The 26,791-nt window shown below is 30.0% G+C and overlaps 1 protein-coding gene across 2 annotated transcripts; it reads left to right on the top strand.

Moving 5' to 3' along the window:
• Positions 1–317: 317 nt before the first annotated feature.
• On the top strand, positions 318–23,804 carry boca (LDLR chaperone boca). Of its 2 annotated transcripts, none has more exons than XM_035364287.2 (5): positions 318–580; positions 4,985–5,138; positions 14,489–14,570; positions 16,713–16,857; positions 20,576–21,209. In XM_035364287.2, exons 1-5 carry the CDS (start codon positions 419–421, stop codon positions 20,609–20,611), a joined length of 579 nt encoding a protein of 192 aa, XP_035220178.1. In that variant the 5' UTR covers positions 318–418; the 3' UTR covers positions 20,612–21,209. The 2 variants fall into 2 exon arrangements, with proteins under 2 accessions (XP_035220178.1, XP_035220179.1); XM_035364288.2 differs by lacking the exon at positions 20,576–21,209 and adding an exon at positions 21,262–23,804 and having other exon boundaries at positions 319–580.
• The last annotated feature ends 2,987 nt before the right edge of the window (positions 23,805–26,791 follow it).

Below are 26,791 nucleotides of genomic sequence, written 5' to 3'. Positions count from 1 at the left end.
GGATATTTTCGTTGAAATATGCTGCCTGAAGCTTTTCGCGATTACAATACTTCCTTTTTACTTCGTACAAGGAAGTAAAATCATTTTTATTTCCAGCGCGTGAGGCAGTGTATCGGAAATTTTAAAGATATGCTCATTTTGAAATTATGTGAAAGAATTTGTGAGGATCACCTCAAGATAAGTGACTCGCTTAGCCTAGGGTAGTGCGGTTCCATAAAACTGCAGGTTTTAGGATAAGGTTCGGAGAACAGCTTTGACTTTTGTCTTCTTAGTTCTTCACTTAAGCAACACTAACTGTGTTGGTGTTGGCAGCAGAAAGACTTTGCGGGTGCAAAAGACGAGATTTATGAAAGAAGTGCTTGAGCTTTATGTACTTTATTTTCCTGTCTGGCGAATAATTTGTTAACACGTTAAAAACATGCTGATTAAATTTTCTAGGAATTTCGTGGTGTTATATTTAATTGTAATAATTCACCTTTCTCAGAGTAAAAAGTCTGGAAAGGAAAAGCCTGCATGGGCTAAAAAAGATATCAGAGACTATACTGATGCCGATTTGGAGCGTTTATATGATCAGTGGGAGGTTTGTATTACATATTTAAATTTTCTATTGTCCCACCGTTTTTAAACATTTATTGAATAAAACTTAAAAGAATCTGCTTTTATCCCTAGCGTAAATTGTTTAATACCTAGCGTAATAAACTTAATCTGTGTTTATCCCTATTAATTAGCGTAAATTGCTAATTAATCATACATTGTGCCTTTGGTTATATATTTGCATATGATTAACCAAGTGTTGCATTTGATTTCCAGTATATTTTTATATGTTATACAGTTCTGTGACTGAAAGGGGACATGAAACTATTAACTCTAAGGAAAATTAGTGATGTATAGGTTGGAAGAGAGTTTTGTTTTTGAAACGTAAAACGCAAATGTCATTTTCAGTTTACATTTTTTATATGTGCAGTTAGTACAGCATTTTTTACTGGATTTACTTTTTTTACACTGCTGGTTAAAAGTATTTCTAAAATATAAGCGGCTAAACTTCAGTCATGGCCAGTGATGAGCTATGAGAGGAATCACGGAATCTCGAGGTAGGCTCTGTGTTAAATTTGTTCTAATTTTCGAACTCCTTGTACTTTTTCTTTGGGCTGAGGATACCCTACAGCCAAATGCCTATGTTAAATTTATATGGTTTTGTTCTGACAGGACTAATGGAATGTTGGGAAGAAAATAGGCAGTTGGCAAACTTTTAAATTTTCCAGTATTCTAATTTGACATTTCATAACTAATGGTTTGCAACTAGGATTAGATGACTCAGTAAAAGAATGTTAATGAAGTGAATCATTTTGAAATATTTCATGATAAATTGTATGTTTTTTTACCTAGAATCAGAGAGAAAATGAGATTGGTAAAGTTCTTGGTATCAATTTTTTTTTTTTAAAGCAGGTAATTTTGTTATATCTTACACACATATATATATAAAACATACCCACTTTATTATCTAGCTCAGTTAGTTAATTGTTTTTTAAAAATTCTTAAATGTGAGTAAATTGTGCATTTTTTGCTTTAAAAGTGATTGAATTATGGGGAATCTTCAAATTATGGTAACTTGGTGATTTTTTGGTGAAAATTTGGTGGCCAACCCTGCTATGGCAATCTGTGATTTTTTTTTTTTTTTTTTGATGCCATTTTGTTTTCATGAAGTAAAGGCACTTTTCTTTATATTTTTTTCCAACAATCCGTTTGCTGAATTACACTTATGCTAAACTTTTGGTGGAATTAAAGTGCAAAATCATTACGAAGCTTAGGTGCGAAATTGTTTCTAAGTGCTGATTAGCTGAAATAGTAATCAGAATTTTTTGGAAAGTAGTGGAACACACGTGTACAGAAATTCATTTTTTGTAGGATAAATTTATGTATTTAATTTGTAAATCTCTTTTATAAATTAGAAAAATTTGCATAAAAATGCAGGAAAATTTTGTGAATCTTTGAAATCGGTATAAGGGACCTGTATGAAAATGCCTGATCATTAAAAAATTCATATTCTATGCAAGTTTTTATATATTTATCTGGAATATATGCCTATCCAAGGATGGGTGAAGCCCTGGCCCTCATGGTCCCCAGATCTGTCACCCATTAAAAACATCTGCTCATGGGTTGCTGAGACACTTGCCGACTACCCATCTCCAGCTAATACTGTTGATAAAGTGTGGCATAGACTTGAAGCAGCATGAAATGAGTTCTCTGTTTCTGTCATCCAAGCCCAGTTTGACTCAATGCCTAATGGAGTAAGGGACATTTTTGCTGCCAGTGTTGGCAGCTGTTTCCACTAAATTTGCACCCCTGTAACCCCCAAAACTGCTTGCAAATTTAATCATTTTGTCTTCATGCCATACTGTTTACATACAACAAATATCTTTTTTGTATTTGCTTTCCTTCATGGTGTTGCAATTTTAATGGCCAGCAGTGTAGATTTTTTTTTTAACAAATATTCTACTAAATGTTGAGTGGCCTTTAAATCCAAAATATTATTTTTATAGTTTTAATATGTAATCTTATAGCTGTCAGTACATATTATTTTAACCCTTAAATACATGTTTAGTCATGTAAATCAAATCAAAACATAACCTTTAGGGCTGATCTTTGGAATATGGTAACTGGTAGTTTGGCGACATTTTGGAGGCGATAAAGGTTACTACCTAGGACTTTGGTAAAAATGCGAGAAGTACTCTGTTCCGATTACGGATTATTTTTTGAGGGAAATGAGAGTTCATGAGATATGTCATGTGACATTAATGGACGAATTATAGTTCTTTAATCGGAAAAGGGAGGAAATCTGGAAATTTTGTATTTAGCTTTATTCTGTGTTCTGTGAAACAGTGTTGGTTAATTTTTGGATCCCATGGCCCTAACTAAAGTGAATTCGAAATGGGTATTTAGTGGGATTGAAAGGGGTAGTAATAAGTGTTTTTTTAAGGTTGTGCGAGATAGAAGTAAAGACGTTTTATTAAGTTATTTATTTTACCTGGTACCTTGCTGTGAACTATAAGTATGATTTTAAAGATCCTGAAATAGGCGCACATACGCTTGCTTTTTATTTAGCGGCGGAAATAAGAAAAATTTATCGGCCACGTAATCAAGATTCTGAAGAAGATTAGGTAAGTTAGTATTTTTAATTATTTGAGGATATTATTTTTATGCATTGTTCTAAATGTAAGGAATGGTATTATTGGAAAATTGTTATTAGCAATGATTTAGTTTAAAGTAATTAGGATTGTAAGCTAATTTTTATTAATATAATGTATGTGCTTATTTATATTTTAAGTAGTGTTTTTGAATTTAATTATATTTTAATTAAATGATAGTTATTTCGTGAATTATATGTTTGTAAGAATTTGGTATACGTTTCAGTGGAAGTAAACGTGCATGGAAATAATTTAAAATATTTGACACTAAGTATTTGTAACCATTTGTAAAATTTGAGGTATGAATTCGTTGGTGACGTTTATAATATAATAGATAATTTGGAGGTAAAAGTTTTTGGATATTTTATTTATTTTATACGTGGAAATGTTCATCTTTGGAAAGGGTATATACTTTTTCGCAATCAGGTAATTTCATATATGTTCTTTTTACCGGATTTAAAGATTCTCAAAATTTTCATGCATTTTCGCGAAATTTTTCTAATTTATGAGAAAAAAGCAGTATACATGGATATAGTGAAGAGTGTGCGCAATGCCATTTTTGTGCAATTCTGGGATGTTTTTTTAAGTAAAAATAAGTCGACATGTACATGGTTTAGTGATATTTTAATTAAATGATAGTTATTTTGTGAATTTTTTGTTTGTAGGAATTTGGTAAATGTTTCAGTTGAAGTAAATTATTTGCATGGAAATAATTTAAATATTTGACACTAAGTATTTGTAACCATTTGTAATGTTTGCGGTATGAATTCGTTGGTGACGTTTATAATATAATAGATAATTTAGAGGTAAAAGTTTTTGGAGATTTTATTTATTTTATACGTGGAAATGTTCATCCTTGGAAAGGGTATGTACTTTTTCGTGATCAGGTTATTTCATATATGTGCTTTTTACCGAGTTTAAAGATTCACAGAATTTTTTTGCATTTTCGTGCAAATTTTTGTAATTTATGAGAAAATAGCAGTGTAGATGGATAAAGTGTGTGCAATGCCATTTTTGTGCAATTCTGGGATGTTTTTTAGAGTAAAAATAAGTCGACGTGTAAATGGTTTATGTGTATGTGCTATTCTGAAAAACGCGCGAGGAGTTTGCGATTGTGCACTTTTCCCCAATTTTGCAGTTAATGTTTGTCATGATTAAGCAGTTTGTTACATAAAATTTCTAGCATAAGTGTAATTCCACTAGTAGATTGTTGAAAAAAGTGTTCAGTAAATAAAAAGAAAAGAAACATGTCTTTACTTAGTGAAGACAAAATGGCGGCGGAAAAAAAATAGAGTATTGCTGTAGCAGAGTTGGTCGCCCAAAAATCGCCATGTTACCATAAGCCAAAGATCAACCAATTTTAGCTTACTGTATAGTGTAGCCAATTGGTTATGTACTGTTTTAGTATATATAGTCGTGAACGTTTCAGTATAGTGGTACACTTACACCAGTAATGGTGTAACAGTCATTATTGTGAGGACATTATTTGTGTTTACGAATTTTTTATTTTGTGTTTGTTGTTATTTTGATATATTCAGAGTTTTAAAATTGTTTGAACATGTTTATAAGGTACGTGTTATTACATAAAATTGTTATTACACATTTGCCTATCTTTTTTTTTTTTTTTTTTTTTTTTTGTAAAAGGTAATAATAGTTTTTCGAATATTGGAATAAAAACTTAGTTTAGATTTTTTCTAGTATTTTTCCTATTTTATTTGATATCACTAATGTATTTTTGACTTTAAAAATAAAAATAAAAATTCATGCATTTAAGAGTTAATGTTAATTAAATTTTACAGGAGGATGATGAGCCTTTGGAACCTGATGAATTGCCTGAGCATTTGAGACCTAAACCAAAAATAGATTTCTCTAACATAGATACAAAAAATCCAGAAAATTTATTGAAAATGGCTAAGAAGGGCCAGACTTTAATGGCATTCATTACTGTGTCTGGTGAGTGTCTACTACATGTTTAACTTTTTAAAAATTATTCCTGATATAGATTCTTAAAAAAATAAAATAATCTTATTTAACATTATATGTAATATCTTTTTCAAACTTATTTCAAATGGGTGTGTTATATTTGTTTAAATGCTGTGGTTCAAATGAAATAAACAGCTGTTATAATCATAGTGCTCTTTTCTTTTTTTTCTTTTTAAACTGATAATGTTGTTACTAATGAATTTACATTTTATTAGTTATTTGTTTTCAGTTTCTTGATACATGTCAGAGATTTGTTAACTTATGAAAGTAAAAGTTGTTAATTTTTTTATTGATTGTTGTCTGATTGTTAATGTATTGCCATAGAACTAAATACATATCAGAGATTTGTTAACTTATGAAAGTAAAAGTTGTTAATTTTTTTTATTGATTGTTGTCTGATTGTTAATGTATTGCCATAGAGCTAAATATATTTTACTCTGCATTTTCCCTGAAAAGTATATTGTGTAATTTCAGCATTAAACATTTATTAGAATAATATTAATAAGCACACACACATATATATATATATATCATTGGAATAAAATAAGGAAATTGATGTGGAATAACTAGATTCCATTCATAATTGCTGTATGATTTATTTCTTTTATTACCTGTTTAGTTAAACATGGTTGAAAGCAACAGATATTTACTGCAATATAATTCCCAGTGACACCATGAGAATGATAGGTGTCAGTTGATGCATGATAAACTTTATGGTGAATTGTAACAAAATGACTGATTATTTGAATACTTGTACAATCAAAAGTCGTTAATTCGGACACCCATAATCCGAGAATGATCTATAATCCGGACCTCAAAGCTACAAACTTTCTGCATATGCGTCGCATTGACGCATGCACAGAAAGTATATATATAAGACATTTACGGCTGCGAATATGTGTGTGCGCATGTGCGTAATACGTTTACGCTTGCGCGTTTCATGTATAACGGACGGTATAAGCTAAGCTAAAATTATCTAATTCAGTTAATGTTGCAGATTGCGTCATTCCTTAATCTTCGAATTGGATCCCGCTTATTATTTTTTGCAGACTGTTAGAGCAATTTTATAAAAGTAAGCTTGAACTTTCGATTATGTCAAATAGAATTTCCGATATATATTTACTAATATGTAAAGGATCTACAAAGCGAAAGTATGTTTCGAAGTCCATTAAACAAAAAGTGGAATTGCTGCAAAAAATGGATAAAAGCATATCCTTCGTTTCTCGAACCATTCCGAAATCTGTTTATCAATTTCACGCTGCTCTGCGGCCCGCCGCGCCGTGCAATGAATTGAAAGTTAATCTGTCAGCACTATTCTTATCTTTAGGGCAGATGTTTTTATTTTATTTGGCTTAGAATTCCTTACTAAATGTAGTATTTCATCTCGATGTACTCCGTCTTTGATATGATTTAAATCAAATTCCTCATTATTAAATAATTCCTCATTATTATAATTCGCTTCTGATAAAGAAGAAAGTGACACAGAGGTTATTGAAAATGAAAAAATTTCGATTGACAAATTAGTCGGTATTCTCGACACAGCAATTATAGGACTTTAACAGCAGAACTTTGTAACTGAAGAAGAAATTATGTCTGTTTATAGAATTAAAGAGAAAGTATTATCACAGAAAATGAAGCAACTTAAACAACTTACATTGAAAGAAATGTTTAATAAAGTAAGCAAATGAATATTAAGTTTTTTTTTTTTTTTTTGTAAATTTTGATACCCTTTAGATCATAATTGTTCTTTATTTCATAAATTGCGGTTTCATATTTTTAATTTTATAATTTCTGCATGCCATCTTACCAAATTTAAACTGATGATCTATAATTCGGAATCGCCGAAGTCCCGACGAGTCTGGATTGATGACTTTTGACTGTATTTTGTTACCATTTGCTATGTAACAAAATGTACTATGGTACATTTTCATTTCAAAATGTACTATGGTACATTTTGTTACATAGCAAATTTTTTAGCTAGGAGTAATATCTTGTGTATTTTGAGTATACTGATTATGACCATCCTGTTAATGCTTTTGGCATACAGAACAGTTGGAACCTGTCATGGCATGTATATTAGAAAATATTAATAAATATGCAGTAGAAGACTGTACCAGATTTGCAAACAGAGATCATCCACTTCTTGTAGATTAGGAGGAGGTGGTAAGCACCAAGTGGGTGCTTTATGACTTTCCAGATGTGGTCAATAAGATTAATACCCAGTAAGTTGGGAGACCAGGACACCAGTCAGTGAGTTTCTTTAAGCAGCATTGCACAGTTGCCATAGTATGTCCTATAACAGTTACTGATCCACGAGAACTTCTTTCAAAGTATGATACGTTTATTACTGGCCTGCTTATGTTCTGCAGTACATATGTTGATGAACAAACACCAGAAAGATGTGTTATGGCCATTAAAATTATATAAAAGAAACAAATTCCGAGCAGTTATTTTCTGTTCTTGCATGGTCCAATTATGATATTTAGAGGCGCTATGTAGTTACAGCCTCCCAGATAGGATAATGGTTAGTGAAGCTGAATGCCATATCGATGGGCCTGGGTTTATATCCCAGAAAAGGTAAAAGCATAAATAATACCACGTGTAAACATATAGTGTATGTGTGACAAGTGGGCATTCAAAATACATGGCAAACCAAAAATCCTTTTAAGAGGTTGGTAGTAGGGGAAGAGGGTTCGGACATTTGACCTGCCTTCTTTCGGTAATCTTCAAAATTGGGATGAGAGTTTAATAGTTAGCAAAGCCCAGTGATAGCTGATATATATTTATAGTAATGCACAGGTACAGTACTTCCTTCAGCCTGTACCTGTTGTCTGAAATGTTGATGATGCTAGATTAATAGAGGACATGAGAAAAACGTGTGTTGTAGTGCCCTATACTACATATATATAAAACTACATGTTCAAATATGCTTGGACTTGCATTGTATTTAGTAGCCTGGTGCACTACTGGCAGCTGCCTATTTGCCTTGATTAAGGCAGGTGGACAATCTCCAACATTTGTTGATCAAGTGTGGATATCTAATGCCTTAATATCAGTTACTGGTTTCCTCTTGCTTCTTCATCTTTTCAAAGTTTCTAACAATGGAAGGTAGTGATAAGCAGTGCTATTTTGAAGATGCTTGTTCATAGCTTCCAAGCCATTATAATCTAGTTTTTCTGCAGTCTTTCCCATTACATTTGCACATAGTAATAAATATTAGCAGCTATTAGATGTCATTTTGTCACATGCCATATGCCTTATTTCTGCAAGTTCACTTTTACATTGTAGAGGTCATAATAATGTTTTGATTTATCAATGTACTTTTTATTTAGTCAGAAACATGTATATTTAATTTATGTTAAGTATAGAATGTTGGAATAAAAACAAAATTATTTTTGAATTAAAAAAATGAGCCTAAATAGATTATAACACCAATCAACATTTTTAATGAGATTAATTTGAACACGGTTTCGTACAGGAGTGAAAGTGAAGCAAACAAAGCATATTATATACCTATAAACCTATAAAATTTTTAACATCAGTTTGAAGTAGATCTATTTCTAAGCATACTTGTGAAAAATTGGAGTTTTTTTATTCAAAATTTTTAAAGATATATGTGAATTTACATTTTAGCGCATTTTGAAATTTTACCTATTTATTATAAGCGATAATAACGAAAATGTGGTATCCATACATTTTAAAAATTATTTCAAAGTATGAACGATGACTTTTTCCCCAACTTGTGCACAATTAAAAAAGGCAAAGGAAAATAGGTTGCTATAAATTAAGAAGCTCGCCAAGTGAATTATGCTTGCCACAAACTGAAAAAAATTTCTAAAGATAAATTTTTTTAATTTCTCCATAAATTTTTCACCAAAAATTACAAAATTTAATATATAAGCATAATTTAAATCATAGAATTGAAATATGGAAAAAATTGGTATGTTATTTCAGAAAAAGTCTGATTTTTTTTTTTTGTCAAAATGGTTGATCTTTACATTATGGTAACTTGGCGATTTTTTGGCGACCAACTCTCCTACAGCAACCCTCTATTTTTTTTTCCCCGCCGCGATTTTGTCTTCATGAAGTAAAGACATGTTTCTTTTCTTTTTATCTCCTGAACACTTCTTCCAACAATCTACTAACCGAATTACACTTATACTAGAAATTTTATCAAACAAAACTGCTTAATCATAACAAATATTCTCTGAAAAATTGGGAAAAAGTGCACAATACCATCCTCCTTACGCGTTTTTCAAAATAACACATACACATAAACCATGTACACGCCGACTTATTTTTACTTCAAAAAACATCCCAGAATTGCACAAAAATGGCATTGCGCACACTCTTCACTATATCCATGTACACTGCTTTTTTCTCATAAATTAGAAAAATTTCACGAAAATACATGACAATTTTCTCAATCTTTAAACCCGGTAAAAAGAACATATATGAAATTACCTGATCGCGAAAAAGTATTTACCCTTTACAAATATGAACATTTCCACGTATAAAATAAATAAAATATCCAAAAACTTTTACCTCTAAATCATCTATTACATTATACACGTCACCAACAAATTCATACCGCAAGCATTACAAATACTTAGTATCAAATATTTAAATTATTTCCATGCACGTTTATTTCAACTTAAACGTATACCATATTCCTACAAACATAAAATTCACAAAATAACTATCATTTAATTAAAATATCACTAAACCATGTACACGTCGACTTATTTTTACTTAAAAAAACATCCCAGAATTGCACAAAAATGGCATTGCGCACACTCTTCACTATATCCATGTACACTGCTTTTTTCTCATAAATTAGAAAAATTTCACGAAAATACATGACAATTTTCTCAATCTTTAAACCCGGTAAAAAGAACATATATGAAATTACCTGATCGCGAAAAAGTATTTACCCTTTACAAATATGAACATTTCCACATATAAAATAAATAAAATATCCAAAAACTTTTACCTCTAAATCATCTATTACATTATACACGTCACCAACGAATTCATACCGCAAGTATTACAAATACTTAGTATCAAATATTTAAATTATTTCCATGTACGTTTATTTCAACTTAAACGTATACCAAATTCCTACAAACATAAAATTCACAAAATAACTATCATTTCATTAAAATATAATTAAATTCAAAAACACTACTTAAAATATAAATGAGCACATACGTTAAATTAATAAAAATTACCTTACAATCCTAATTACTTTAAACTAAATCATTGCTAATAACAATTTTCCCAATAATACCAAATTCCTTTCCACCTTACATTTAGAACAATGCATAAAAATAATATCCTCAAATAATTAAAAATACTAACTTACCTAATCTTCTTCAGAATCTTGATTACGTGGCGGATACACTTTTCTTCCTTCTGTTTCAGAATCTTTAAAATCATACTTTTCTTTCAAAGCAAGACACCAGGTAAAATAAATAACATAATAAAACATCTTTATTTCTCTCTCACACAACCTTAAAGAAACATTTATTACTACCCTTTTAAATACCACTAAATACCCATTTCGAATTCACTTTAGTTACGGCCATGGAATCCAAAAATTCACAAACACTATTTCACACAACACAGAATAAAGCCAAATACAAAATTTCCAGATTTTTTCCCGATTTAAGAACAGTAATTTGTCAATTAATATCACATGACATATCCCATGATCTCTCATTTCCCTCACACAAAATAATGTGTAATCAGAACTAAATACTACTCACATTCTTAACAATGTCTAACTAACCTAATCTTCTTAATCTTCCTTACATGGTGGATACACTTTTATTATGGATTCAATAAAATTACTGAACGATTTTTTTTCCGAATTTTTCCTCCAAATTTCTCCGCTAAGTAAAAAGCAAAATTCTCCTTGTCGCAATGCCTAGGAATGGCGCTTTTTATACCACTCCAGGTGCCCTCTATTGTGTTGGTATGCGCACCAGTTTCCGGATCTTTAAAATAATATTTGTGGTTCACAGCAAGATGCTTAAACCCTTCATCTTCCAAACATTGATATGATTTCCAACAATCTGAAATAATTATAGTACCCGGTAAAATATATTGTTTTATAAAACTCAATAAACAATCTTTACTTCTATCTCGCACAACCTTAAAAAAACATTTATTACTACCCCTTTCAATCCCACCAAACACCCATTTTCCTTCCACTCTCCTACCTCTCTCATACTTCCGCTTCCCAAACTTACTCTCATCAATTTCCACAATAACATTCATACCACCAAGCATACCCATATCATTTTCGCAAAATTCCACGCACACTTTCCTACAAAAAGAATTCCAATCAGCTGCAGTCCTACTACTAATTTCTAAATCCGAAATCCAATAGTCAACTGGCAATCTATTCACCCAATAATAAGAAATCAATAAAATCTCACCCATACTCAAACGACTTTCAGCAAACCACGTACCCTTCCTTACACTCCGTTTCACAAAATGTCCATTTTCACCAGATTTCTTGCACCGCCATTCAAACTTATCAGTAATATCCTTCCTTTCACACAATCTCATTTCATTCCCACATTTTGGACATTCATACTTATCCGCAATTAAACCTACACTCATGCACCATTCAACCAATTCTTTTGAATTATCACACAAACGTATTAAAAATTTCGAATTCACTTTAGACAGCGCCATACAATCCCAAAATTATTCAACCCTACTTCACACAACACACAATGAAGCTCAATACAAAATAATATACATCCACAGATATTTGTCCAAATTCCCCCCTTTTCCGATTAAAGAACCCTAATTCGTCCATTAATATCACATGACATATCCCATGATCTCTCATTTCCCTCACACAAAATAATGCGTAATCGGAACTGAGTACTGCTCACATTATTACCAAAGTCCCAGGTAGTAAGTAACCTTTATCGCCTCCAAAATGTCGCCAAACTACCAGTTACCATAATGTAAAGATCAACCGTCAAAATATCTAAGTTAGAACAATGCTATGTGTAAATCTAATATATATCCTAAAATGGGCTTTTGATACATGGAAACGCAATTTGAATTTCATCAATCGGCGCAGCAGAACCGCAGATATAGAACTGTCCCATTTATTTTTTTTGCACAGTGTAGTACATATGCATACATACATACAAAAAAAAAAAAAAAAAAAAAAAAGAGAGAGTTATCACCATGCCGAAAAGCATAAACTGCACATGCACTAGCAGAACAGCTCATAAGCCAAACGTCATATATTTTATGATAGAATAATTATTCACTGATTTTATTTGTCAATCTATGTTTCTGTCCTTTGAGAAATACATAAAAATTTTTGTAAATATTTAAATGTGTCGGTTAAGAACGAAGTCAGAGAAGATGGAAAGGTGTCGGTTAATTTAAAATAAATAAATAAAGGCCTCTATATCAAATGAAGGCCAAATTTAATAATTATTGAGTTTAAATATATGTTTAGTTATTGTACCTGTAATAAAACTATGGAATTTTCAATGGAATGACATAATTGCAGTTAGAGAAATGGGAAATAATAACACAAGGTACATTTCTAAAATTTTAGAAAGAAATGTACTGTTGATATTAGCATCAGTTGTTTATTCATAAATTATTATTATGAACAATTTTGAATTTGTTTATATTTTTTAATCAAAAGTTGTTGATTATTTATATTTTCTAATATTTTTATCATGAAATCATAAGGAAATTTGGTGAATAAAATTCTGATAATATAAAGTTCAATATATTTAATTGCATTCTAATTTCCAGAGTCGCCAATATAGCTAGTTGTAAAAAAATATGACCTAGGTTTATTCATTTTTATAAGCTTTTATTTAGCACATTCATGGTGCTTGTAGCTAGAGTCATTTGTAACCTTTCCCTGATAAGCTGTTGAGCTCAAATTTTGCACAAATGCTCTTTGCGAATGGCAGTGTAATGTGGTTAAGTAATTTTTTCAAAATTAATTTTTTAATTCTAATGTTGAAAAGATTTTTTCACACATATCTGCATTTAACAAACAAGTGGAAAATCTCAGAATTTACTCATTGCACCATCAGATAGAGCAGAAAAAGATCTTATGCACAATTGTTAACATAATTTCTGATTTTTGGTGAATTTTTGAAAGTTGCTCAATTTTTCCCAACTATTTGATGCTTATCATTTTTAAATTCCAACATAAAAATATATGTATTATTATGTTTTGAAATTTTTATAGGCAATAAAACAAACTCTTTGTCTTCTTTCAAAACAGAAAGATAAAAAGATTATAAATTGTTTCTAAATGATTAAAAGATATTAATTGTGTGATTGTCAGGAATATTTTAAAACTATGGCATGCTGGGCCTTAAAACAGAAGGGGAATTTTCCACTATGATGATATTATATGTTACATTTTATTTAACTCACTAATAATGTCGGTCGCTAAGGCCAAGCACTGAGATTGATTTTTTTTAAACTATTCCATGACAAGCTGTCGACACATAATATGAAATTTTCCACACACACTTTTTGTAGATAACAGTGCAATATGATGCCATAATATTCCATTAAAAATATTTCAATACATAATTTGTAGTTACACAGATATGATATTTCTAACATGTATAACTTAGAAAGCAACTCACCTGGTCTGGTATTCTCCCACAACAATCAAGATTCACCCAGGAGTGGTGGAATATGTAAGAATGATAAAAGATATTAAACTTTTATTTAAATTAGCAATAACCCCTCATTGCTTAAATTTAATTTATTTCCCTTCTCTATTCTCAAAGTACTAATTTCTTTCTGCATTACATCATTTCGAGACTAATCCATGTCGTATGACATTTGCATAATGCTGGTGATGTAAATGGAACTAAAACTCAGTCAGACAATAATAATTTTACAGCAGTATTAATTGTCCAATCAGATGTATTGAGAACCAAAATTAACTCATTCTGAATTAAGATTTCATCCTCAATACTACTAACTTTTCTTCACTTTGGCCTAGCTGAACTGCAGCTTGCTGCTTTGTTCTTACTGCAAAGCTATCAAAAATGTAAATGTTTTGAAATAAGCATGGATATTGTTTGTGGTTGCAACATGTCTTTTAAACTGAAGATAACGATTTCATCTACCTCGGCTCCTAAGTTGCTCTTTATAATGGATTCCCATGCTCAGTATCTATGAAAGGCAATATTTCTGCTTCTGCGCTAACAATTTTTCTTCTATATCATTGCTTCTGAGTTTTGCTTTCATTACATATATCTAAATATATATACATTTTTTGTTTTGTTTTGTTTTAGGCAATCCCACTGAGCAAGAAACAGAAAAAATAACTTCTTTGTGGCAAACCAGTTTAATGAATAATCATATAAATGTTGAGAGGTAATTTAATATCTTTTCTGTACCTTGAGATGTCTAACATTTTCCTTAGTTTCCTGAATTTTTGTAATGACTATTCAAGTAAAAATTAATCTAAATTATGTTTGCTCAATCATAATTTGTGAGAAAGAAGAAAGTAAACTGCAATACTGTGGATTTTGTAATTGCTATCAAGGGAAAATTCATTAAAAAAATTATATACATAAAATAAAGTATTAAAATTCATATTGTATAGGAATTAATAATGCAGTACAAATGGCATTGATAGTTAGAGAAAGTTATTTCACACCAAGAAGCGTATTTTGAACATAACAGAAGCACCATCACATCAAATTAAAGACAATAGACCAGGACTAAGGGGAAAGGGGGAAGGAAAGAAATAAAAAACGATTGAACTTTAACTGATATATATTATTTGAAATGTGATTCTTCTGTGTTAAGGTTATCGGTGACATTTTTAGATAATAAAAGGAAAAACTTGTAAATGTCTATTTTTGATACACATCATAAGAGAGATTGTAACCTTATATTTTGAATTTTTGAATCTCTTTGGGGGTGGGTGGAGAAAAACCATTTGAGAGAAATGGCTTTGATTTTGGGAGGAGAGGGTAGTCACAAGGGAATAAATTTGGAGAAAGAAGGGATTATACTTACTTGGTTTTGAGATTAGAAAATTGCTATATCCATACTGATCAGTGTGACTATATGCTACAATGCATGCGAAGAAATAATTTTTGACTCGATGAAATAAAATGCATTATTAAAAATTGTCTGCATATTTTCAATGTTAAAGTTATACAACAGTTTATTTATTAGTTTTCAAAATACATTTACATTATAGTTTTTATTGAATTGGTAATTAAAATACTAGTAGTTCTTATTTTAAGTGTTATATATGTATAAGACATGCATTTCGTAATGACAGGAAGAATAACTAAATATATCCAATTCGGCCCTTATCCAATTCGGCAAAAGTTTATAGTACAATTTAAATTTGATTAATACTGGCTTAGAGATATGAGATTTAGGTGGGACTTTTCAATTGCGAGTTGGCTGTCAGTTTGTTTTATGGATGACAATATTTTTCCACACAGGGCTAAAGTGATGAACAAATATCTTCAAAATGAAGATATTAGGCATATATATTGGTCAGCTAGATCTTCAGATTAACAAGACAGGGATGTACTTGGGAGAGTAATTGCAAGTCACTAGCTGTTTTCAGGAATCATTTAGGAGCTTAGAATAGCTTTGATGCAAGAATGGATGCCACAGAAATTCATCAGCTGTCTCATAACTCATTTTGTGATCTGTATGTTTAATAGAAGTTAGCATATTCCTTATTGGCTTCATTTTATGTACCATCTTGAAATGCCAATTTTAGATAGTCTTGCTCTCATGAGCAGTACTCATATTTATTATATTTATGATTAGTACTTCCAGTGTTGTATGGTATAATTGCTTAGCATAAATTGCAATCTTCTACCAGATTTCATTAATTTCTGCTTAGTATTTGAGAAATTTGATATATATAGATAGCAGTTAGAAAAATTTGGAACTTATTGTATTGAGAAAATATTTTGTTATCCGAGTGTTGGGCAAAAATTCTTTTATCTAACTATTAGGCATCATTTCTGGAAATAAAATATGTAAAGATTTTGTGACTGATTGCTTTGTTAACAAAATAGAAACAAAGCAAGCACTATGTGCAGTGTCCAAAAAACACATTTTTTAATGACCCATATTTCTGTATTATTCAGTAAGCATACTGCATTTCCTTTCATATAATTGTGAGTAATGCATGGTTTTATAGATGATCGTATAATTCTGAGTATGAATATGTACATAATATTTATGATATGAATAGTGATACACTTTAGAGGTATAATGTGTGCGCTTAAGACTCTTTAAAACTTAAACAATTTTTCATTATTTTATGAAATGTATTTTTAAATGTTCTTTGCAGCTACATAACTTCTCATCAAATGCATTTTTTTTAAATAAAATCTGAGTTTTTATTAATAACTGGATGTTATGTAATAGACTCAAGTTTTTAATGTAAAAAATAAATTTCAAGTGCGAAGGCATATGGGCAAAAGCCCTTAGACAGGTAATGTAAAAAATTATTATTATTATTTTTTAATATAGATACCCGATAGGGCAAGACAGAGTTATATTTATGTTTAAAGATGGCAGCCAGGCATGGGAAGCAAAAGATTTCTTAGTTGAGCAAAAACGAATGGAGGTCGTTTCTATAGAGAATAAAGAGTATTATGGAAAATATAGTTCTAAGGTATGTTTTTTAAAGCACTTTAATATTTTCTATTTAATGATGCATAAGGAAAAATTTGATATAATTAGTAAGAAAATTTTTTTAAAGAATTTATATTTGTATATAATTTTATTGTGGTCTTATTTTAATTATATATTTTAACTTACTTTCTTTTGCTTGATTTAAAAGATATAAATAAATATTTCATCTATTTTAAGCCAGCTTAAGAATAAAAAAAACATTTAGTGTTTTGAATAATTAAATTTAGTATTTATAATTCTTATAATTTTCCTAAAAATATGAATTAAAATGAGTTTTGGAAATTAGTAAATGTTATACAGTGAACTTTCTTTAACATATTAAGTCTGAGTACTGGACATTTTTGATTTGCATAAATAATCATTTTAGAGAGGTGATACTCATATTGTTATCTAGTTAGGTTCTAAAAAATACTTATCATTTTCAGAAGTGCTTATATTACGAAGATAATCACTACAAGAGGTCTCATTGTAATACATCCGTGTGCTAAAAATGAAATTTTAAGTTTTATTTGAGTGAATGGGTTTTAGCAGGTATTTTAATACAAATTTGGAGTAATGTATGCATCATGTCACTAAGCAAGATCAAAATTTGTTAGAAATGCAAAAGTAATGCTTTGGAAATATTTTCAAACATTATATAAAAAATATGGTCTTAATTTTACTTAAAAAAGAACATTTTTTTATCATACAGAAATAAATGCAAATCCCTTAAAACTGTTATTCCAGTATTTTGCTTAATCAGTAAAATGGAAATATTCCATGCTATTTATTATCTTCAAAAATATTATTCCTGGAGATGGCACTTAATGTTGCAATTAATATTGTTATTCAGATATTGTTATCAATTTGCCAAAGTCCCACCCATTTGCATATGAAAACATGAAAAATGCATCACTTTTTTAATATGATCATACTGTTATAGAATAATTTTTTAAAAATTAAGTTGCTTAAAGAAATTTGCCCAATAAGGTTAACATTAAGTATAAAAAATACTAGGTGACAGAAAAATATTGCCAAGTGAGGAGTTAAGTTAACAAATAGCATAGTTTTAATTTCAGTGTACCATTTTAAATTAAAAAAACAACTTAAGTTTGACATGGATTTTGTGGGGTAATGAGATGCCAGTCTTTCTTATGCAACGGGGTAGGGAGTGCATAATTTTTTTTCCTTGGGGGGGGGGAATGATAATGTCTCCAACAAATCAAGGTTGCTTTTATGCATAATTTAAAATTTTACATTGGCAAGTTCATCTTCAATGAGGGATGCCTGAAAATTATGAGTAAGGGTGCAGCATCAGTCAGTTTCCAGAAACATCATGAACAGTCTAACTAAAATGCTGTGAAAATATCTATTTGTATCAGGGTTCGTAGCAGTCCTTATAAGTCCTTATATTTGAAAGTAAAATATAAAGGCCTTTATAGGTGCTTACTTTTTCTTTAAAGCCCTTATTTTTTGGTTTTTAGTGCTTATTTTTTGCTTTTAGTGCTTTTTTTTTTTTTTTTTTTTTAATGAACGCGCTATTTTTCCCCGTACCAAAGCCGAAACTAAATAAACAACTTTTCTTCCTAATAGAAATGTCATGGTGAATCATACTCCCAGAAATAGCTTTTCCCCCTGTCTCTGCATTAACATAACCTTTGGTGTGCAAGAAGACTACAGACAGGTGCCCGTCGTTCTATTGGTCAAAGAATTGTGAAAGCAGTAGAAAATTCCGGTACATTGGGCATTTTTCTCCTCCCACCCAAATACTACACACGTTTGAATTTCTATCAAGATCTAAATAATTTGCATTCTCGTTCCGCGTGGTCAGTTCATATTCATGTTTATTATGATCATTATGCTTATATTATGAGCATATGTATGAATGTTGATAATAACATAGTTGCAGTACCTGCTAAAGTATAGCAAACTTCCAAAAATGGTTGTGTTTCAACACAGATTAGCTGTCTAAGGAATAATATTCGGAATGGCTTAAATAAAGGGAAAGTAATCGAATATTAAAAATAATTTCATTTTTTTGGTCAATACATTATACTGTACGAAGATTGGGAGGTTCTCCCCATTCTCCGCAAAATCTCGAATATTGAAACTGTTATAGTTTGCTGCAAAACAAGCAGCGGATTTTTTTTTTTTTTTTTTTGGTCACTATCCAATCTGGATTGAATAGTTGAATAGGACTAAAAATTCTGCGGTCTACCAACCCAAATGAAGAATGATTCTATTCCGGAAATTTAACGCCGTCTGTTGAAAATTAGAATGAAAAACACCCCAGTTATTTAGTTCTTTATTCTCCCAATACCAGCAGCTATTGATTCCAATTGCGTAATATCACGTAGGAAAGAATTACGGCACACGTATTGCGCAACAACGTGCGATATTTTGCAGAGATAATTAATTTTGATGTTCTGTCCGCGATTTGTATATGAACACTTAAAAAGAGTTTTACTGTGCTTGCTAAGCAGAATATTTTTCAGTTCCATTGGTTTATTTTTATATGATGCACATATCGAAATGTCAAAAGCATTTATTTAGCGGAAAAATCTAAAGAGCGGCTACAGTCTACCCCACTCCTCTTTCTCAAGTTATGCTCGACTGTCCGAATATTCGCCAATTTCCAAGTATGCTGGTTAGTTAAGCTTTTACTGTTAAAGGATGACTGCATGAAGCACACTGTCTTCTGATTTCAGAAATGTTCCTCTTTTTTACCTAAATTACTTTGCTTGCAATATCTGTTAAGAAAAAACTGATATACAATGAAAATTTAGAAAATGTTCAGAATTTAGATTTAAATTATTTAAATATCAATATGAGTGGGAAAATAAATTGTAGTATTAGGTTCCAAGCGAATACAATAAATATGCCTTATTATTATTTATTTTCTCTATTTTGAACTGAAATTTCATCATTAAATCTTGTAATATAGTTTAGTTCTGCATAGTTTTTTTTTCCCTCTCATTGTAAACTAGTTCTGTAAATTGAACTTTTATTTAAAATTTAAAAAAAAAAGTAATTATTTTCCATGGTTGAGGTAATGCTTATTCTCTCTTAATAAATACTGCTTTTCTCATATTTTAAATTACAAGTCTAATTTTTAAGGTTATGCAGTTATGTATAATGTAATTAGACAGGTGCTTATTTTTTTTTTCTTAAAATGTGCTTGAAAAGTGCTTATAGGTGCTTATTTTTTTAACTAAAATGTGGCTATGAACCCTGTGTATGTTTATTATGATTTTTACATTAAATTAGTTTAATTCTGTTGCTATTTGGAAGGATATATTTTCTCATTGTTTAATGTTATCAAAATAGCCATAGGCAAATGTGATCAAATTAAGCAGCAACTATTGTATAGAGATCTTTGTCATAGCATCTGTCAGGTTTCAGGCACCTCTACTAAAGAGCTAGTATTGAGATATGCTATTATATTACAGTATAATAGTGTGTTAGAGATACAGTGGTACCTTAATAATAATCTGCTTTAAAAATATCCAGTTTGGTTTACAACCTGTTTGAATGGGAAAGTTTTTATTTGGTATATGACATTTGTTTGAAATGCAACTCAAGTTTGATCATGCCTGGGCACAGTACACTTATATCTCTTTCAAGAAATGCCAAAACTGAGCCTCAGTATGCCTGTTGCTACTTTTCACTAAACAACTCATGCTATAATCTGAATTCTCAAGTGATTTTGTATTTTTTAGGATAAATGTTTATTAAATTCGTTAACAGCCTGTTAAGCACTGAAGAAAACTGTTATGGTTACCATGGAGATGGAAAAAAAGAAGCAATTGTTAAAAAGTATGAAGACAGCATCTGGAACTTGGCTATTGCAAAACCATATGCCAAGTATAATGTTGTCCATGATTATGAAAAACAGACATGATTAAATTTGACTAATGTTGTGAAGAAGGTGAAATCGATTATGAAACAAAGATCAGAGCATGTTGAAAAATTGTTTTTTTGATTTGGATAGTAGAAGAATATTTACATGCTGTATTATGTACAGTACTTCATATATGTACTGTATATGTTTCACCCACTGCATTTAAATTTTAGTATCAAAAGTATTATAACTATAGTTTTTTAATAAGCGAGGATTAATTATTTTCCCTTTATTTCTTTTGGAAAAATTCGTTTGGTGTACATTGAGGGATCTAGGACGGAATAATGAAGTATACCAAGGTGTCACTCTATGTCTGATTTGTTGAAAATCAAAATGATTTACACTTAAATATTTTCTAAGGATTATGTATCCTTAATTTTCTTGTATTTGTTGTTTTCAACTAAGCATTCCCCAATCTTTTATATACATATTTTTTTGAATATATAGCTTCATATATTTAACTTTTAAATGCATCTTAAGTGATATGATTTATCTTTTTGACAGAAAAATAAAGGAAAGAAAGATGAGTTATGACACTGATGCCATGTTAATGTGTCCTGAAAAGAATATGCATTGCTCATGTGTATATCCTGAATCTCTATTTTTTATATAGTATTTCTTTTGCAAATATAACTTTTCCAAAAATGTTGTAAAGTGTATGCTAACTGAGTATTCTTTGCATTTATTTTATACTGAAATTTTTGTACTTCACATTGCATTAAATATACATTAGATTACACAAACTCCAACAAATATTCATATATATTTAATATACTGTATTGAAATTTATCTGATAATTTTAACTTACTTTTTTTTATTTTGGTTCCATTAAATGTATTTGTTTTATTTTGCTTTTGTAAAAGAACAAGGTAAATCTTTCATGTAAATTTTCTCTTCAATTATGGAAATTCTTTTGGAGGAGGGGGAATATCTGAATATTTTAATTTTGCAGTGTGAAAACTTAGTCTATTACATTTTCTCAATAACATAATTTGGAATTATTTTATATTATATATAGGTTAGACAGTTTTTAAAAATTTCTTGATTTGCTATCAGTATTGTTCTTAATGAAGTTCAGGTGTATATATATTGTAAGGATGTATATTTTTGTTGTTCATGTTAAACCTTTAATCATGAAGTTATATTTCAAGATTATATGTGTTAAATTAAGCGATGCTTATGACAATTATTTTCTTTTAATAGTAAAGTATAAATTTCAAATTGAAAAATGATGTCCTCTCTCTTTAATACTGAATGCAGGCTGACAATAGTATGCTTTATTGTCTTTTAAATTTATTTTGGGTTTTTGTTGTTCATGTTATTTTTTATTTTTGTTGTTCATGTTAAACCTTTAATCATGAAGTTATATTTCAAGATTATATGTGTTAAATTATGCGATGCTTATGACAATTATTTTCTTTTAATAGTAAAGTATAAATTTCAAATTGAAAAATGATGTCCTCTCTCTTTAATACTGAATGCAGGCTGACAATAGTATGCTTTATTGTCTTTTAAATTTATTTTGGGTTAATATATACAATTTTTATTAACAGAGGAAGAAAGAAAATGTTATTAAGTCTAATTAGATTTTGTGATTAATTTATTTATAATCATATTACTGAAATTGTTATGAACAAATACTGCATTAATGCAATATGAACTGTGCATTTCAATTTTTTCCCTTTTTTTTTTGATCAAATGTAATTTATTTATAAACCATGAACTACTAACTTGAAGGTTTTCATTCTCATACATTTAATTCTGATTGCCAATGTTGCAAAAGGTATATTGAACTCTTGATTATCTGTACTATTCAGTGCATGAATACATAACAATCCCAAAATATAGATGTTCTGAAAATGGTCTTGGGTACCATGAAAAATCAACCCTTTATTGGTTTAAAGAAAACAGCATATATTATATTGTGTAAAATAAGTTTTAATTATAATAATGAAACTTAGATTTACAGCTGTTCTTATAACAAAATTCTTAGATAACTTACTTGCAGGTCAAGTTGACATTATTTTGTGCAATATTACAAATACTACACAAAGTTAGGATGTCATTGTTCTCATTTTCAGTTTATTGGCTCATACTGTCTTAATAGCTTATCTACACAAATCAGTGCTAAATGGTTTATTCCCCTCCCTGCTATTTTATTCTAATTTTTCTATGTTACTATTTTCAGAATGTTACATTACTGAATTCAGAATATTTTTTTTATGATAAAAATCCTATATCTTAGCAGAAATGAAAGCTGTGTAGCAAAATGAACTGTTCTTCCATGCTTTCTTCATTTACATTTTAGATCTTGATCACCCAAAGCAGTTTTAAAAAGGCTTGATGTATTACATAATTTCATGGGGAAAATCTTCCTCCTTTATAACGCAAGGGATTAGTTTTTCAGATATGAATTAGTGTTGAGTTTTTAACTTTATTACAAGGCTTAGCAATAAATTGCATCGCAATAAGATTTGTGAATTTCCTCAGAAACTTTCAAGTACAATTGTCAAAGATATTTTTTTCTTTATTAGATCACATATACACACTATAAATAAATAACCAGGAAAGATCACATATAAATAACCAGGACTTCAGTGCATTTACATCAGTTTGCCTTTTGAGAACAGTTTTATTGAAAATCCAGAACACATATTGCAGCTAATATGTATTCATTTCATTTTTTCAAATGTTATAAACTTTCTCTGAAATAATCTTTTTTATACTAGAACTAGGCCATTGAATTTATGTAAATTTTTTCTTTATAAAGTAGAAAAGTATTCTCAAAACCTATAACTTCAATTTAAAATTTGATTATAATTTTTGAATTTTGAATATTTGAACAATCATGTATGAAATTGTACCTGAGAAAACTATTGAATTTCATATGTAAGAACTTGTCAATTATAAATAGCTGCAGCTTATATATGTTTGCTGCCATCATGTCTGGGTTTTCCTATGCATTGTTAAAAATGAGTTCAATCAGATTTTTTTACCTTCATGTGTTGTAATGGGAAAAGGAAATAAAATGGTTGCATATTTATTCATTAAGTCTCTTGTCTAAATTTAAATTTTTCTGTGGGGTTTAATTACATTAACTGTATTTCTTTATTCAGTTCATTCTCATAGAATTTATAGTCTGAATTAATAATCAAAGTAAGATGGGAAAAACTGTAAATGTCAGATGTATGTGCAGAGATATTGTAGTTTTCATTATATTATCAATAGACTGAGAAAGCTGTTTTTATCTAATTCATGCTTGATCTATTATTAATTTTAAAATTTCATTTGAAAAAATCAATAATTTCAGGTTTCATCTTTCTTTTATAAAGAAGCCCACAAATGATTTAGTGAATTCTAAACACTGGCTAGTTTTATGTGGTATTTCATTCTTGGGCTGGCTGTGTGGGTGTTTTTATGGTACTCCGTGTTTTAAGTTAGTTTCATTTAGAAAGTTGTGCATGAACTTATTGAGGCAATAATCCCTTTGCTACATAAACCTGAAAATTGTGTCCAAGGATTCTCATTATGTGATTAACTTTCTTTTTTCAGTGATAATTTCTAGTTGAGTATATATAAAATATTAATAAAAGAAATGTTTAAATTTCAGATAAAATAGGAGATTTGTAATCATGTTCTTCTTAATCATCATCATATCATACTAGTTCAATATTAAATTACCATAAATTCTTTATAAAAAAAATTGCAAAATATGCATTTTATCTTTATAAAGCAATAAATGGATGAAAACTGATGATTGTGATCTGGAAGGAGATGTTCTTATTGATATGCAGCCAGTCCAAGAATAGTAGTTGTGTTGAACATAATTACCAGTATTTGGTAATGTATAAATTAATTTTAATAATAATTAACCAGTATTTGGTGATATATAAATTAATTTTAAGTAGTAAAACTAGTAGAAAGGTATGACCATATACAACCATTTATTTCAGTAAAAATTTTGTTGAAATTGTAATCAATCCAATAAAGTGTGTTCATAGACATATCTGATACATAGTTTCGTAGACATACTTGATTCAGGATTCATATTTAAATTATTTAAAAATAAATTCCATTAATTTCATTATATACTTAAATTGACCTGAAAGATGAGCAAAAACTATTGTTTGCATAAACTGAAAGAACCAAACTTGAAATCATTTGATTTAAATTAGGTCAGACATGCATTCTAAAAATTTCATGGAAAAAACAATTTAAATGACTGAAATATAAAACTAGTGTCAGTATTTCTTGTTGAACTCAAATTTGATTAGAGAGTGTAGATTTGCAATGTATGTAGGTCAGTCGGAAAGTTTGTTGCACTACTGCGTAAATAAGTTCCATCTAAGACTATTTGGATGACACTGTGTGGCAACACTTCAGACATGTACCTTTATCGAGTGACCCCGAGGCAAGCTTAGTTTTTCTGATAATCCGTTGCAAACATGTCTTGACAGCTGCAAATAGCATCCAAATTAGAAATGTCTACAGTGATTCATTTTTTGTGAGCAAAAAGGTGCAACTGCTCTGAAATTTATGGGCATTTGCATGAAGTGTATGGTGAATGCAATGTCACGTCAAGCTATCGCGAAATGGTGCAACATGTTTGAGAATGGACGCACAGATACTGACGACGCTGAGCGCGATGGAAGACCATCAACTGCGACAAATTCGGAAATTGCTGCTTGCGTGAATGAATGCATTCTTGCAAACAGACGCATAACAATAGATGAAATCTCAAATGAAATGGATATTTCTCATGGAAGTGTGCATAAAATTATTGCGATCACCTTAAATTTCCTAAAGTTTGTGCTCAATGGGTGCCACGTCCGTTGACGGAGGAACATAAAAAAAAAAAGGCATTTTGAAAGTGAATTTGCATTTCTGCAGCTTTACCAAACAAAAGGAAATGAGTTTTTGGACAAAATTGTGACTGGAGATGAAACTTGGATTCACCACTTCTCACCTGAAATGAAATGCAGGTTGCTCGAGTGGAAACATTGCAGTTCCCCAACACGAACAAAGTTTCGAACTGTTCCATATGCAGGAAAGGTGATGATGACGCTGTTTTTCGACAGAGAAGGCGTGGTGCATACAGAAATCATGCCGAAGGGTGCCACAACTAATGCATCTTCTTATTGTGAAGCACTAAAATGATTGCAGAAATCACTTAAAAATTGATGGCCACGTAAACTGTCGAAAGACATTGTGCTCCTGCATGACAATGCAAAACCGCATGCAGCAAAACAAACGTGCGAACTTCTGAAAAAGTTTAGGTAGAAAGTGTGGAATCACCCTCCTTATAATAGACCTTTCACCTCCTGACTTCCATGTATTTGGTCCCATGAAACAAGAACTTTCAAAGCGAAGGTACCATTTGGATGCCGAAGTGAAAGCTGCAGCCCAACAATGGTTATCGGACACTGGATGGGATTTCTTTGCAGAAGGCATCGAAAAACTTGTACCACATCTCGACAAATGCTTATAACGGAGGTAATTATGTTGAAAAGTAGATTTTGAATGGAACTTTAAGATATAAATAAAGTTATTGTAAAAATTTTGCTCCTGTTTTTATTTATTTATTTATTTATTTTTTTTTTTTTTTTTCCTTAGGCAGTGCCACTAACATTTTGACTGATTCTCATAATCAATTAATAATCTGAATGCAATTTAAGTAATTGTGCATTATTTTGCAAAATTCCTTTAATGTGGTTAATATAAGTGTTACATTTTCAGTTAGCTACTTCATGTGTTAGTGTAGTTTGTAACTGCTATTATTACATATATTTATGGGTTTATAAGTGGATAACATTGCTGAACATTGGTTTTCCCTGTGTGTAATGTGAATATAATCCATTTCTTCTGTCAGATATTTGTAATGGGTTGATGAAAGTTTGTCCCATTAGTGAAGATTCAAATTACAAGTGGGTTTGACATTTGTATATGACACTGTGATAATGAAAATTTTCAGTCAATTAAAACATTTAGACAGACAGCATACAAAGGCAATATGCTTGCCTTTGTAAATTATTCA

The sequence above is a fragment of the Stegodyphus dumicola genome, chromosome 8 (genome assembly GCF_044657685.1).
Source record: "Stegodyphus dumicola isolate Sdum_Otavi_A_Nest chromosome 8, ASM4465768v1".
NCBI classification, from domain to species: Eukaryota; Metazoa; Arthropoda; class Arachnida; order Araneae; family Eresidae; genus Stegodyphus; species Stegodyphus dumicola.
Note: the sequence above shows the minus strand (reverse complement) of the source record. Positions and strands in the feature narration are given on the sequence as shown.